The sequence below is a fragment of the Lathyrus oleraceus genome, chromosome 6 (genome assembly GCF_024323335.1).
Source record: "Lathyrus oleraceus cultivar Zhongwan6 chromosome 6, CAAS_Psat_ZW6_1.0, whole genome shotgun sequence".
Lineage (NCBI taxonomy): Eukaryota > Viridiplantae > Streptophyta > Magnoliopsida > Fabales > Fabaceae > Lathyrus > Lathyrus oleraceus.
This window is the reverse complement of record NC_066584.1, coordinates 321716503-321730882: the sequence shown is the minus strand read 5'-3', so window position 1 is coordinate 321730882 and position 14380 is coordinate 321716503. Positions and strand designations below refer to the sequence as shown.

Here is a 14380-nt window from a genome sequence, read left to right as displayed (position 1 = left end):
CGAAGAAGTCTGGACCCGAGAGCTTTTCCAAAAACTACTATTTATATTAGTACTTTTGTGACTGCTTCCAAGGGTTTTCCGTGTACATAGCCTTCACGTTGCAAACGGTCAAGCGTGATAGTAGGCTTCAACGTGGTCTGTTGCGTTCCTGGTGCCAAAAATATAGGAGAATGGTGTGACGTCCGTCACACCAAGTGTTACGCTCGTAACACAAGTGTGTAAAGCGTGACGCTCGTCACAGCCTTTGTGACGCTCGTCATAGGCACAGCGCCTGTGCTTTTGGGTTGGGCTTTGGCTTTTGATATTTGTTTCTTTTCTTCCCTATTTGCACCTCCTTTTCTTCCTTTTTTTTTCTTGTGCTTCAAAAGGCTTCCTGAGATAAATAGAAAGAAAATACCACGTAATATCGAATAAAATGAAATAAATTGAAGTAAATAATAATATAATTTAGTTAAATTGAGTCCTAGAATGTGATATTATTTCATGTTATCACTCTGTAAATTGAGACCATAAAAAGAGTGATTATATTTTTAAATAAATTTAAACCAACTTAGTTTTGATTCCTTCATTCCGCTTACTTTACATACCGATATCTAAGTTTATTTAGCCGGACATGCTAAACAAGCCTAAACAATAATTATGCTTACATACAGCCATATCAAACAGACAGTATAGATAAACAGCAGTGCAGAGCATATATAAATTAAAACAATAAAATTAAAGAACCTGTAAAATTAATAGAAATCTTGATTATTCCTAGCTTCGATGCTTGAACACTCCACCACAAGCCGGTTGGATTTGTTCTTACAATCTTCGATCGGACAGAAAAATAAAAGCGAAGGAATAAAATACTATGACCTAACGTAAGGTTAGATCCAGTAAAAGTTACACAATAGTTTCCAGTGTAGAAACTATTGTGAGAAAATTAATTGAATGCTTTGAAAATTAACTAGAAAAGAAAAGGAAATAAAAAAAAATGCTAAGAGAGTAGAGTGTTGGAAAATTAAAAAGCAGGAAAAAATAATGCACGGTGCCGAAAACTGGAAAATTGAGAGAGAGAACCCCAGGGTTCCATAATTGGTCCTATTTATATTCATCCTTAAAATAACTGTTTCTTCCAAAGTCCCTTTAGTAGGTTTCCTCACGTTTCAACGAGTCAAGCGGGAGAATAGGTGAACGTGCTTCTGTTACGCGTCAAAGCCAAAAATATAGGAAAGGGGGTGTGACGTTCGTCACACCATGTGTTACGCTCGTAACACAAAGTAAAAGGGCGTGACGCTCGTCACACTATGTGTGGCGGTCGTCACAGAGTCTCAGCGCTTCTTTGTGGGTTGGGCTCTAGTGAAATGTTTTTCATCCTCTTTTTGCACCCCATTTTCTTTCTTTTTCACGTATGCTTCAAATAGTGTTACCTAAAATAAATAGAAGGAAAATACCAAGTAATATCGAATAATATGAAATAAATCGAATCAAATAATAATATAATTTAATTAAATCGAGTCCAAAAATGTGATATTATTTCATGTTATCATACCCCAACCCCAATCTTAAAACTTTGTTCACTTACAAGATCAACCCCAAACTTTATCTTTTCATATAACTTAAGAACTACAATTCTACCTAACTCCAAAGAGAGGTTGAAAATATAAGATCTTTCAAGTCATATGGCTAAAAATTAAGGTTAAGTCACCGAAAGAAAGGCTAAGCTTAAATTGGTTAGCAATGGATATACCTAATACTACAGGGTGGCTAAAAATGCTCAAAGTTATAAACAAACAACTTCCTAAGTGTGCGTTAATCATTCAAGACAAATTTAATCAGAAAACTAAGTGTGATAAACTTGTAAATCTGGAGAAAAAAACACAGCTACAAACTTGTTCATCAAAGACAGTATAGAGAGTAATGGGATGGCATGCTCGAGTGGCTAATTCCTCTCATGGAAGGTCTCAAATAACATAATGTATATTCAGCAAAACAAAACTAAACTCGTTATAACCAATCGGTTGCCTCTGATCCAACGATTATTTTTCGTTATTAACATGACATTTGAAATCAAGGGTCCAACAATATTAGGAAGGATTTTTCACTTGGAATCTCCCCTCCATAATAATGCTTTAGCTATTGTGAATTCACTTTAAATCACCTCATATCACCATGATCTTCAATTTCAATAGCACCGCTCTAGCAAACTTCGGTGACCACAAATGGTCCTGACCACTTGGGCTTCAGCTTTCCTGGAAACAATCTCAACTTTGAATTGAACAGTAATACTTGTTGACTTACTTGAAAATTTTGCCTTACGAGCTTCTTGTCATGGTATATTTTTGTCCTTTCCTTATAAATTAATGCATTTTCATATGCATACAATCGCATCTCCTCCAATTCATTCAATTTCAATAATATCTTCCTCCCAGCTAACTTTTCGCCAAAATTTAGGAATTCTACCCCGCCCAATATGCTTTATGCTAAAATTCGACAGGGAGATTACATGCCTTACCATACACAAGTTGATATAGAGAGAATCCCAGTTGTGTTTTAAAAGTTGTTATGTATGCCCACATTGGCGTCATTCAATTTTGTTGACCAATCTTTTTGTGATTTTGCCACTATTTTCTCCAGAGTTTGCTTTAGTTGTTTGTTCAACAATTCAACTTGGCCGCAGGTCTGCGGATGATATGGTGTTGACACCACATGTCTAACATTATATTTTTTTAACAGTCTTTCCAAATACCTGTTGCAAAAATGTCTCCCTCCATCACTGATTAATACTCTCGGTAGACCGAACCTGGCAACAGTATTCTTTTTCGAAAAATTAGTAACAGTTCGGGCGTCATTAGCACTGCAAGCAATTTCTTCCACCCATTTAGTAACATAATCAACACATATAAGAATATAAAGATACGTATTTGATTGGGGAAATGGACCCATGAAATCAATTACCCAACAATCAAATGGTTCTACTTCCAGCATAATATTTAAAGGTATCTCGTCTCATTTTGAGATGTTATCAGTTTTGTTGTATTCAGGGCATGTAGACACATATAACTAACAGTCATTAAATAGAATAATCCACCAAAATCCACTCTGCAGTATTTTAGCTACAGTTCTCTCGTCATTATGGTGTCCTCCATATGTTGAGATATGGCGATGCCACATTTTAAACTATAGAGAAAATGGAAATACACTAAAGGTTAAATTAATTTTCAATTTTCAATTAATGATCGCATTTCATCAAGTTTGACCGATGTATGACATAACAAAGGGGTATATTCTCATTTAATGGTAGTGCATCTCCATTAAACCCTAATTTATATAGATGTGATTTTTCTATGAAATAATATTTCTAAGATTATTATTTATATGAATAAATATTCATATACTATTTGGTATAAAAAAATTAAAGAATATTTTACTTAATTTAAAAATTATTTAAAAAAATAAACAAAATACATATTAGTACCAGTGAAAATGTATTCACTATAAAGAAAATAATAAAAATAAATAAAAATATATACTTCATAAGAATAAAAGAAAATAAAAATATATATTTCATAAGAATAAAAGAAATTTTGAATTTAATAAATAGAAATATTATTTTTTAACAATTAAAAAAAATAAAGTTTGTTTTTTTAAATACATTGAATAATTAATGAATTTGACTTATTTATGAATCAAATACATTCATATTTAATGTATCTAAAAATGAACTTTTTTTATAATAAGGATTAGAGGGAATATAAGTTATTGGTGTCATTTTAATTATTTGATATATTTTTTCTCTCTTTAATTGAAAGGATTTGCTACCACAATTAATGTTAGGGCATCATCGTTCCATCTGCAAATCCACTAAACCAAACTAAACAAATTCATAAATTAATGGATGTCGGTCGATATGCAAATCCACTAAACCAAACTAAACAAATTCATAAATTATTTGATCTTGTTCATTTACCTAACCCAACCCGTAACAACCTATATAGTTTTTGTTCGAATATCGGGTTTGAGTTTCACAACCCGTTGATTCAACACATTGACGTGACATTAGCATTATTTTAATTATTTTTAACAAAAAATTTAAAATTTAACCACAGTGTCGAAGATGTTACGAAGGTGGAGGTTGAACTCGATAAGGAGTTCTCCATGAAGGATCTGGGAGCTTACTCTAGGATTCTTGGGATTGACATCCTGAGAGATAGAAATCAATCGAGATTATGCATATCTCAAGAGACATACCTGAAGAGATTCTCGACAAGTTTGGCATATCGAATGCAAAGCATGTGGTAACACCGATTAATCCTCAATTCAAGTTGAGTTCGACTCAAAGTCCTAGTACTGAAGTCGAAGTAGCCTATATGAATAACATTTCATATGCTAGTATAGTAGGTTCTTTTATGCATATTATGGTTTGTACGAGATCATACATAGCGTATGGAGTGAGCCTTGTAAGCAGATATATGGTCAATCATGGGAAGGCGCACTGGCAAGTATTAAAGTGGATTCTAAGGTACATATATGGGTCTCTGAACAGAGTACTTATTTATGGTGGGTCCTTTGATGATGATAGCAAAGTCGAAATCGAAGGATTTGTCAACTCTGATTATGCAGGTTGTATGGATCTATGATTATGTGGGTTGTATGAATTCCAGAAAATCTATTTCTGGATATGTGCTCACTATGTTTGGCACATCAATCATTTGGAAAGCGACACTTCAGAAGATTGTTGTCTTATCAACCACTAAAGCGGAGTATATTACCCTCATTGAAGTTGTGAAAGAAGCATTGTGACTTGAAAGTTTTGCTAAGGAGCTGAAACTTCAAGGTCGAGTTATCACTGTTAAATGTGATAGTTAAAGTGCAATACATATTTCAACAAATTCAGTCTATCATGAGCAAACCAAGCACATCGATGTGAGGTTGCATTTTGTCAGAGAGATAACTGAGCGTGGAGAAGTCCAAGTGCTGAAATTTCAACTGAAGACAATGTTGTTGATATGATCATCAAGACATTGTCAAGCTGCAGGTTTTTCCATTGTATTCAGTTGATAAAGTTGCATGAAGAAAACTAGTTTGTTGCTTGAAGCTTGTAGAGTTTGTTCCAAGATGGAGATTTGTGAGAATTTTGATCGAACCCTAATCTCGACAGGGATAACTTGATATTTTTATAGGAGTGGTACATGTTGTAGTCGAAGTTTGTTCAAGCATGTTATCGAAATATGTTACCTTGTATTTTAAGTTAGTATGTCGAATTGGATCTTTATTTAAGCGCGCAATTATTTAAGTTAGTTTGTTGCTTAAGTTAGCTTAGTAGTCTATAAATAGACTAGTTCTCTCAAGTTGTTGAGAGAGGTTAATTGTTGTTATTCATTTGTAATCATTGAATCTTTATTGAGTAAATGAATAATAAAGCAATTTTAACCAATTCTTTTCTTCTTCTTCCTCTTCTTTCTCTTTTGTAAAATCTAATATGGTTTCTTGTGTTTGTTCAAAAAAGTTAATTTGTATCTCATAATTTTATTTTGTTATTGGTGACATCGTTTCACAAGTGTTTATTTTGAAGAAAAAGAATTTGGGTATAAATGGGGAAAATAAGATGAGTTTCGGATTTTTCATTTGAAATTTTTTAACAGCACACCTCGCTAGTAGGAAAAAATTCGTAGTCCTACATCCATTGTATAAAAGCTTATCTCATACTTTTGAGATTGTGTTTAAAGGTGAATTTTCACCTTAGAATTAATATCAGTAATTTTTTGCTGACTAAAAACAACAATCTTTTTTAATTGTAAAGTGAGTACAATGTTATTTAAATATTTGAGACTTTCAATTGGTGACAATCCTAGAAGACTATCTTCCCTTTCCGGAGGGATAGGATCCGCTACCTTTACTATTTGAGGTACCTTTAGCATAAATTAGAAGACAAATGCATGATTAAAAAGAATGAATAGTAAAGCAACATATAGTGATAAAGTTACAAAGGTATAGAAAACCAAAGGCACATAATCCTTTCCCATCTTCCGAGCCCAGTTATTGACAAAATTAGAGTTTTATCTCAACGGAAGAGTCCCGGTTATTGATAAAATAAGAGTCTTATCTTAATGGAAGAGTCGTAACATGAATTTAGAAGGTCATCTTTTTCTCTTAAAGTTCTGATCGTTTGTCTAAAGTGGATGGAAATGGTGCCTTAAAGTTCTCTTTGTTTGTATGAAGACTACATAATGATCGGTTGCAAACAAGAGATAATATACTAAGGCGAGGTTTTAATTAGTTGGAGTTTATTCGTCTATCTAACACCTATGATTCTAGGGAGAATGTATACCATCTAAATAAGCATTTCACATTATCCTTCGTCTTAAAAGTTTGTTAATCATGAATCTCATCAAAGAGTCGAAATCAAAATTAAAATAAATTAATATTTCAACAAAATATATGACCATTTACATCATTGAAACCATAAGATGAATAAAAACTCAACCCAAAAATAATTCCAACAACAATTGGGTGTGTACCAGTACACACTTTTTTCATTGCTAAAATCACTTTAGCATGTTCTTCGCAAAACAGTTAAATGCGATGGTTGTTGGACCGATTACCTATTAGAGATACTTTGTTGAGACAGAACATTATTACAGAAGATCATTGCTCTAAATGTATATTTTTGCTTTCTACGTTAAGAATCAGTTAGTTATGATTGGTTTAGTATATTATCATGCAAAGTACAAACGATAGCATCACCAACAGAAAATGAACTTAGGCAAATCGGAAAATTATAGTACATAAACACAATTAAGGAACAAGGAGTCACAATAAAATATTAGTACAAAAGAAACACAAGACTAGGATAAATTCTAGACTAAACAGGGTATGTAGGAAGAAAAAGTACCATCTTTAAGGAATGGATTTAATCAAAAAAACAACTTGAGGAAAAAGGTTTCCCTCCACTTTTTAATACTGGTGTTCTTACCCTTTCAAGGATTTTGAGGAATTCTCTTTCACTTCCATGCATCAATGCCTTGCTGCTACTCTTTCGCCATCTATTCTTCATCAGCTTCCAAGATGTCAGCTGGCAGAGCTGCAGGATCAAGTTCAAAACATCCTCTGGGAACACCTTCCCTTTCATCACCACTCATCTTGTATGAAGGAATTTGATGTGAGAATCTATATAGCTCCTTTGGTAGAATACAAAATGTGTTCTCTCCATTCTTTCCAGTTTTCTCAAACAGACTCGTAAAGCCTTTCACTTTGCCTAGGAGAGATACTTCAATGCCAACATTCTTAGAAAAATCTGATTCGATTTCCACATAAGCAATTTCACGCTTAAGAAAATTTTCTGGATTAGAACTCCAATTGATATCCCAATTACTGTAAATTGCCCAAGTTTCTCCCTTTTTGGGATACACTATGAAAGATTTTTTGTCATTTCCTTTTATACACTGAATCTGATGAGAGAACATCCCAAGGTCTGTAGTTTTCTGAGTGTTAGCAAGTTTGAATTTACCACAAGCAATAGGCAAATCTGCCTTGTTCCAATCCACCTCGTCGTCCTCATATGGGTCAGCTTCCAACCATGTAATATGCAAATTGAAAGGGGATGCTACTTTCTTGACAAGAGCATAAAATCTTGGCATAGCATCAGTGGTATCATAAATTGCCCATAATTGATTAACAGCAAAAGAATCCTTAGCCTTGTCCTTATCAAAATCATTGAAATCTGTATCAGGACAATAAATTATCTCTGGGCTAGAAGGAATATTTGAATTCAATGGAGAGCCGTTTTGCTCTTTGAACCTTCTAGGATCATGATCTGACTCCAAGACATTTTCTCCTTGAACATGAGAAGGCTCATCTTTGCTAGTATTCCTTAAAATTGTTTCTTCAGACACGTTCTTTTCCTCAACTTCATCATTGTTAAATGACTCAGTTTTACGAGGCTTTTTGGAAGTAGCATCATAACTTTCATCTTCATGATTTTCCACATATGAAACATGTTGCTTTTGTCTGGAAGACCTTCTAACGTTCAACCTTGAAGGATCTTGATTTTCATCATTATTTCTAGTGTTGAATCTCTCTTTTGAATCTGGTTCTGGTTGTCTCACTCTCTTACTTCCAACATTCTTTGAGGCCTGTGACTCCTTTGGTTTGGACACGGGAACATAGGCACTCTTACTCTTTTCATCTTTATGATCCTTACCAACTCCAGTATCACATGTTTTCATACGCGGGGTAGACCGCACAAAAGTATCCTCACTTCCACCGCCAAGGGGTTTTTCATCTTTACTTGTAGACCCTGGATTTGGTGGAACCTGCGTAGGAACCGCTTTCGGGGCACCAAATGGTACATATGATGAGGTAGTCTGTTGACTTATACCAAAAGCTATAAAGCTTTTCTTACAATTTTGACAGACTAAGGCTCTATTCTTAACATATATGTAGAACTGGAACCTGGTATTACAGTGATTGCAAGCTGTCCAGAATGTCTGAAGCTTCAGATTAGGATCACAAGGGACATTTGAAGAAACATTTTTCCGATGTTTTGTAGCATTTGGAACTTGATTTGCAGCAAACACATTCCCATTTGAGTGATGAGATGAGGTGTTAGGTACTGCGGCTTTCAAATTGCCTTTGACTTTCATTTCTTGTAAATGGGCTCTAACTTTCATATCATGTAAAATTCGCTTTGTTTGGTCATTCAACACCCCATTGGCTTCCCCAATCAACTTGAAAGCAGCTTCTGCACCAGCAAATTTATTTTTATCGGGATGAAGTAGTAGTGCCAGCCTTCTGTACTGTTTTCTTATGACTGCTTCTTCGGAGAGTTTCTCTGTCTGAAGAATTCCATACCAGTCCATTTCAGCCCTATAGAGTTTGTTCAGTGCAGCACTGTGAACCTCGCAAACTGCAAGTATCTGAGCAATGTTTTCAACATCCGGGTACAGTTTTTTGGCCTTGATAGCAAATTTCAGAGCCTCTACATATTCACCCTTTTGCATTCTACTCTCTGCGACTTGCTTAGCCCTCACAGCCTCTTCCTTGTTGCACTCCATTTGGAATTGATGCCAAAGATCCAATCACCTCAGTCTCCTCAGTATCACACAAAAAATAACACCTCTGTGTATTTGTGTCTATTCGCATTCCACGAGCAGCACTCTATGTTCCACCTAATTGACACAGACCAAGCAAAATAAAATTAAACCAGGTCATGATTACTCGACACATTTGTTATAGATTAAAATAAAAAAGATTTTGCTATTGTGTTTGTTTAAAATTACAAAAAAAAAAAGGTTTTGTATTTTTACATCTAAACAACTTTTGATTTTTAGCATAACAATGATTTCTGAAAGGAACTTAAACTATAACAAAGTTAAACCACCAGAGTTATACTCAATGACACAGATATGCACTCTCACAAAAGAAAACACCATAAACACCGCATTAAAGAGACGATTCAATCACGCTGAAGAAATAAACAATGCAGCATAACAACCAATGCAGGTCAAAACTAGCACATGAGCTTAAATGGAATTAATTTCTCTACAAACTCTAAAAATAACCCAGAATTACAAAGGGAGCAACTCAGTTTTCATTCTGTAGTCAGCAAAATACAAGGGGTTGAAATAAACAAATACCAAAAATGAATACAAAAAGTGTACCTTTTGCTATTTGACCTAATTTCCAAAGCTATCGATAAACAGCGTAAGATTTACCCTAACTGTTCTGCCAATTAAATTCCAACCTTACTAATAAAAAGCATAATAATAATAATAATAATATTTAAAAAGGGGGAAATTGATGATTGAAAAGCAGAGCAAGATCGAAACTTGATGTTGTGAAATCGAACGCAGAGAAGTAAAAGAAGAGATAAAAATGTAAATGCGAGAAACGATTCAGAAAACAAGGAAGAAAATGGGCAGAATATAGGGTAGAAGATGAAGAATGTAAAACTTACTTGCGGTTGCGAAGTGGAGGACCGAAATCGAAACCTAAGTCTGCGACGGTAGAGAGATAGAAGAGACAACAGAAACGCAAGAAGAGAGAGAGAGAGAGAGAGAGAGAGAGAGAGAGAGAGAGAGAGAGAAGAGAGAAGAGAAGTGCAGTTTAAAAGTCAGAATCGGAGGAGGGAACACGCAAAGCGGGAAAGTGAAATTTTTTGAGAAATTTTCGTAGTTTCATTACCTCCCTCCCTATCTTTTCGAGTTAAGAACCCGATTCTTATTTTATTCTAGAATGAAAAAATAAAAAACATCTTAATCTATAGAGAAACCTTAATCTATATGGATGTGATTTTTCTATAAAAATAATATTTCTAAAATTACTGTTTCTTTGAATAATAGTCATATACTATTTGGTCAAAAAAATATAATTTTTAAAGAATATTTAATTTAATTTAAAAAATTTAAAAAATAAACATAAAATACATTTTAGAGTTAAATATAGTTAATTAACCTTTATTCTCATGTAAATATTATTCTCACATTCTAAACATGAAAAAATATATGAGAAAAAGCATGTATAACAATAGTGTTGAGAATAAAAAATATCTAAAATTAATTTTTTTTTAAATTAAAATAAATATGAGATTGTTGTATTTTTAATATCTTATTTTCGGAATGAAAAATTATAGTTATTTTTATAGTTTTTTTCCGGTAAACAACTTTTTAACAACTAGGAGGACAACCTCTATTAGATAATTTATTGAAAAAATAAAAATATTTTTTATTTTAGAAAAAAATTAAGACAATTTAATCTTTTGTTTATTTACACTTTTATTTAGTTGATGGAAAAAATAATAATAATTTAATATAAGAAAAAATGAAAGTCAAAGATTGAAAAATGATTTTTTTTTAAAAGGATATCAATATTTTTAAGAGAAATAGAATATGATTAAAAGAATAGAAAATAAATTAAAGTTTAAATTTCATTATCATCCATTGAAATTAAAAATTAAAAATAATAAAGAAAATAAAAATATATACTTCATAAGGATAAACAAAAATTCGAATTTAATAAATACAACTATTGTTTTGTAACAATTAAAGAAAATAAAGTTTCATTTTTATATACATTAAATAATCAATGAATTTGACTTATTTATGAATCAGATACATTGATTATTCAATGTATCTGAAAATAATTTTTTTTTTAAAATAAGAATTAGGGGGAATATAAATTATTGATGCCATTTCAATTATTTCATTTTTTTTCTTTTTAATTTCATAAATTTTGATACCATAATTAATGTTAGGGTATTCATGGATGTATGTCTACATGCGAATCCACTTAACCAAATCGAAAAAATCCATAAATTATTTGAATCCATTCATTTACTTAACTCAACTCATAACAACTTGCATGGTTTTTGTTCGAATATCGGGTTTGAGTTTTATACATCATGGGTCGTTCGTTCAATCCATTGAGGTGACATTAATATTTTTTTATTTTAAATAAAAATATAAAATTAATATATCACTAATAATCATAAATTAAAAAAAAAATCATCAATAATACTATTAGACCAATGAATTTACATAATTTTAAGACTAAATGTTGTTTCTTATTTATTTTTGTATCATTTTCAATATATATTTTATTGTATATTATATGATTAGTTTCATCAAATTTAAGCGTTAAAAATTAGTATAATTATATTGAAATGTGTTGCAATATTTTAAATTAAAAAATCATTAAAAATTACTATTTTTATTTAAAACACAATCCGTAAATCTAATTCAACTCATGAATAAATAGGTCGGTTTAAATCAGTTTTGACAATGAAATTGTGGGTTGGACGATGAATTCAACCCAATAAAATTTTAATGGGTTGGATTCGTCGTCTAACTCGCAATTTTATTATCATAATCTATCTAAACCGACCAATTTATTCATTGGTTGGGTTTGGTTGGATTCATGGGTTGTGTTTGAAATGAAAAAAATATTTTTTTTTCTATTTAAAAAAATTATAAACAATTCAATATAGTTATACTCATTACTAACACTTAAATTGGGTGAAATACATCATATAATAAAATTTATCAATATGACATAATACTCGATAATAGTACAAAGTTCCACAAGACACGTTATTTCCATAAAATATGTAAGTTGGAAATAATACAAAAGAAAATAAGAAACAACATTTAGTCTTATAATTATGTAAACTCATTGGTCTAGTAGTATTATTGGTGGAGAATAATTTTTTTTTGAAAAAATTATGATTATTCGCGAGATATTAATTTATATTTTTATAAATAATAAAAAAAATTATTTATGTCATTGTTTACTGTAAACAAAAAAAAAATTTACTTAAGCGATTAAACTCGAAAAAATTATGAGACATATTTTGTGTGAATCATGAATTTTGAATAATTTGGCATAAGTGTCGAAATGTATGGTTTTGCAAGCAATAAATAAAATCGGAACAAAGTTTAAAGTGACGGCATAAATGTAAATGAAAATTGAAATACATGTGAAAATAAAGACGGGATGTAGAAATGATTGAAGTATAAAGGAAAAGCTTTAATTCATAAAATGTTGAACGCATACGTACATTCTAAAACTCTTTCTCAAAAACATAGATATTTTGAGTTGTATGGTAATATGTACAATTGTTGATCCCTAAAACTCAATGTTAACGCTACTTATATATTAATCCTAAGGTAACCGTTTACAACAATCGACTACATATAACACGTAACATTTTATTTCCATACAACCTTAGTCTTTGACGATCTTCCACGTGTATTTCAGTAATTGTTTGATCTTATCCACTTACACATTATTCGATTGTGTAGCGGATGTCTTGACACACTGAATTTTGCTAAGTCCAACTGCGACTTCGACTTTGGTAATTTCTCATGTCGGCCAGTTACGTCTGTCGAAATCCTCATGACCATTTATTCTTCATTTTGACTTGACTAAAATCATTATCATATGACTTCTATCATGCTTATGTTAGTGTCGAAAATTTGAGATACCAAATTGCCCCCCAAAATGTCATGTTTTAATTTTTAGATCAAAAATAGAGAAAGGTGACATTTTATTTTTGACATTACTTTAACTTACTCGTTGACGTCATCGTCATCATTGCCAATTTACTGCACATTGTCATTTTCAAAAGAAAAAAAAATCAGAACGTCATCATTGCCATAGTTTCTAGGAGATCATGCATTTTTGCACGTCTTTATTAATTGTTCCACTCATTTGAATTTTGCCACTTATTACCAACTCTTCCACTTCTCAAGACACGAAACTGATTCATATCACCACACGTCTGTCAAGTGTCTGGTATTGGGGCGAAAACAATTCCATAAATACCTTCACCATATTCCTTTTCATCTTCTTTGCTCTCGCTTTTAACTATCTTTGTATATGAAAAAACTTTTCTCTTTATAACAAGCTTTTTCAAAACTTCTTCAATGGCAGCTAACACCTCATCCAACAAATTTGATACTCCGAAAAGTCCAATGGCTTACACAATTCTTCCATCGATAGATGATGAAGATAGAGATTTTATTCCTGAACCGCTAATGTCCAAAGAGAAAATCATTGTTTGGCAACATCAGGTACTCATCCCCTTCACTCTTTCTAGTATACTGTTAGCATTTATAGGACCATGCCCAACTACTAAACCCCACACTGAAAAGGTGAAGAACTTCTTTTCAGATTACGCCATTATTATGCCTTCAGCGTTCGAAGAATGCTCTCTCGACCTGTCTTTTATGGAGACACCTACGTGTGTTTTCGATCTTCACCTCCAAGCTATAGTAAAAAATACTTTGCTTAGCTTAACAAAGTCGAAGGCGAAAAATAAAAACAATGGGAAAATTTAGGCATCTTCGATATGATACAAATTTCTCGAACTGGCCCTAGGTATAACTCGACCTACTAATTGCATCGATCTTCTTCTGGGAAGTTTTGACTAATACCTTTCAGTTCCCATGCGGGATGCTTATGTCGACCTTGTTCGACGTAGCAGCCATCACAGGGTTGGATCCTCTTGGCGAAACCTTCACCCCCACCATAGAAACCAACCACGAACTTGTCATTGAACGCTTTAGCTTTAAGAACTTCATAATCGACCATTATAATAAGAAAAGTGAATAAGTTTCTAACCAAGAGCACATAGCTTTCTTGACCCCGTGGTTGTCTAACTATGTTTTTTGCTCAGGATCACTACAAATAGCCAAAAAAAATTGTCCATCTTACAAATCAACTTCACGAGGGTCGAAGAATCTCCCTAGCCAAACTGCTTCTGGAAAATCTTTACCAATCACTTAGGAATGATTCTTACAAACTAAAACACCTCCCTGAAACCAACAAGTCATACCTTATCTTTAGTCCTTTTTGGTTTCTGCAACTTTGATTGAATGCTACCTTCGAACTAGGGGTG

The 14380-nt window shown here is 32.5% G+C and overlaps 1 protein-coding gene across 1 annotated transcript; it reads right to left on the bottom strand.

Moving 5' to 3' along the window:
• Positions 1 to 6739: 6739 nt before the first annotated feature.
• LOC127098029 (uncharacterized) lies at positions 6740 to 10193 on the bottom strand. The gene is made up of 2 exons (XM_051036530.1): positions 9941 to 10193; positions 6740 to 9152 (listed from the first exon to the last, which is right to left on the bottom strand). The coding sequence occupies exon 2, from the start codon at positions 9036 to 9038 to the stop codon at positions 7029 to 7031; it is 2010 nt and encodes a 669-aa protein (XP_050892487.1). The 5' UTR covers positions 9039 to 9152; positions 9941 to 10193; the 3' UTR covers positions 6740 to 7028.
• Between the last annotated feature and the right edge of the window lie 4187 nt (positions 10194 to 14380).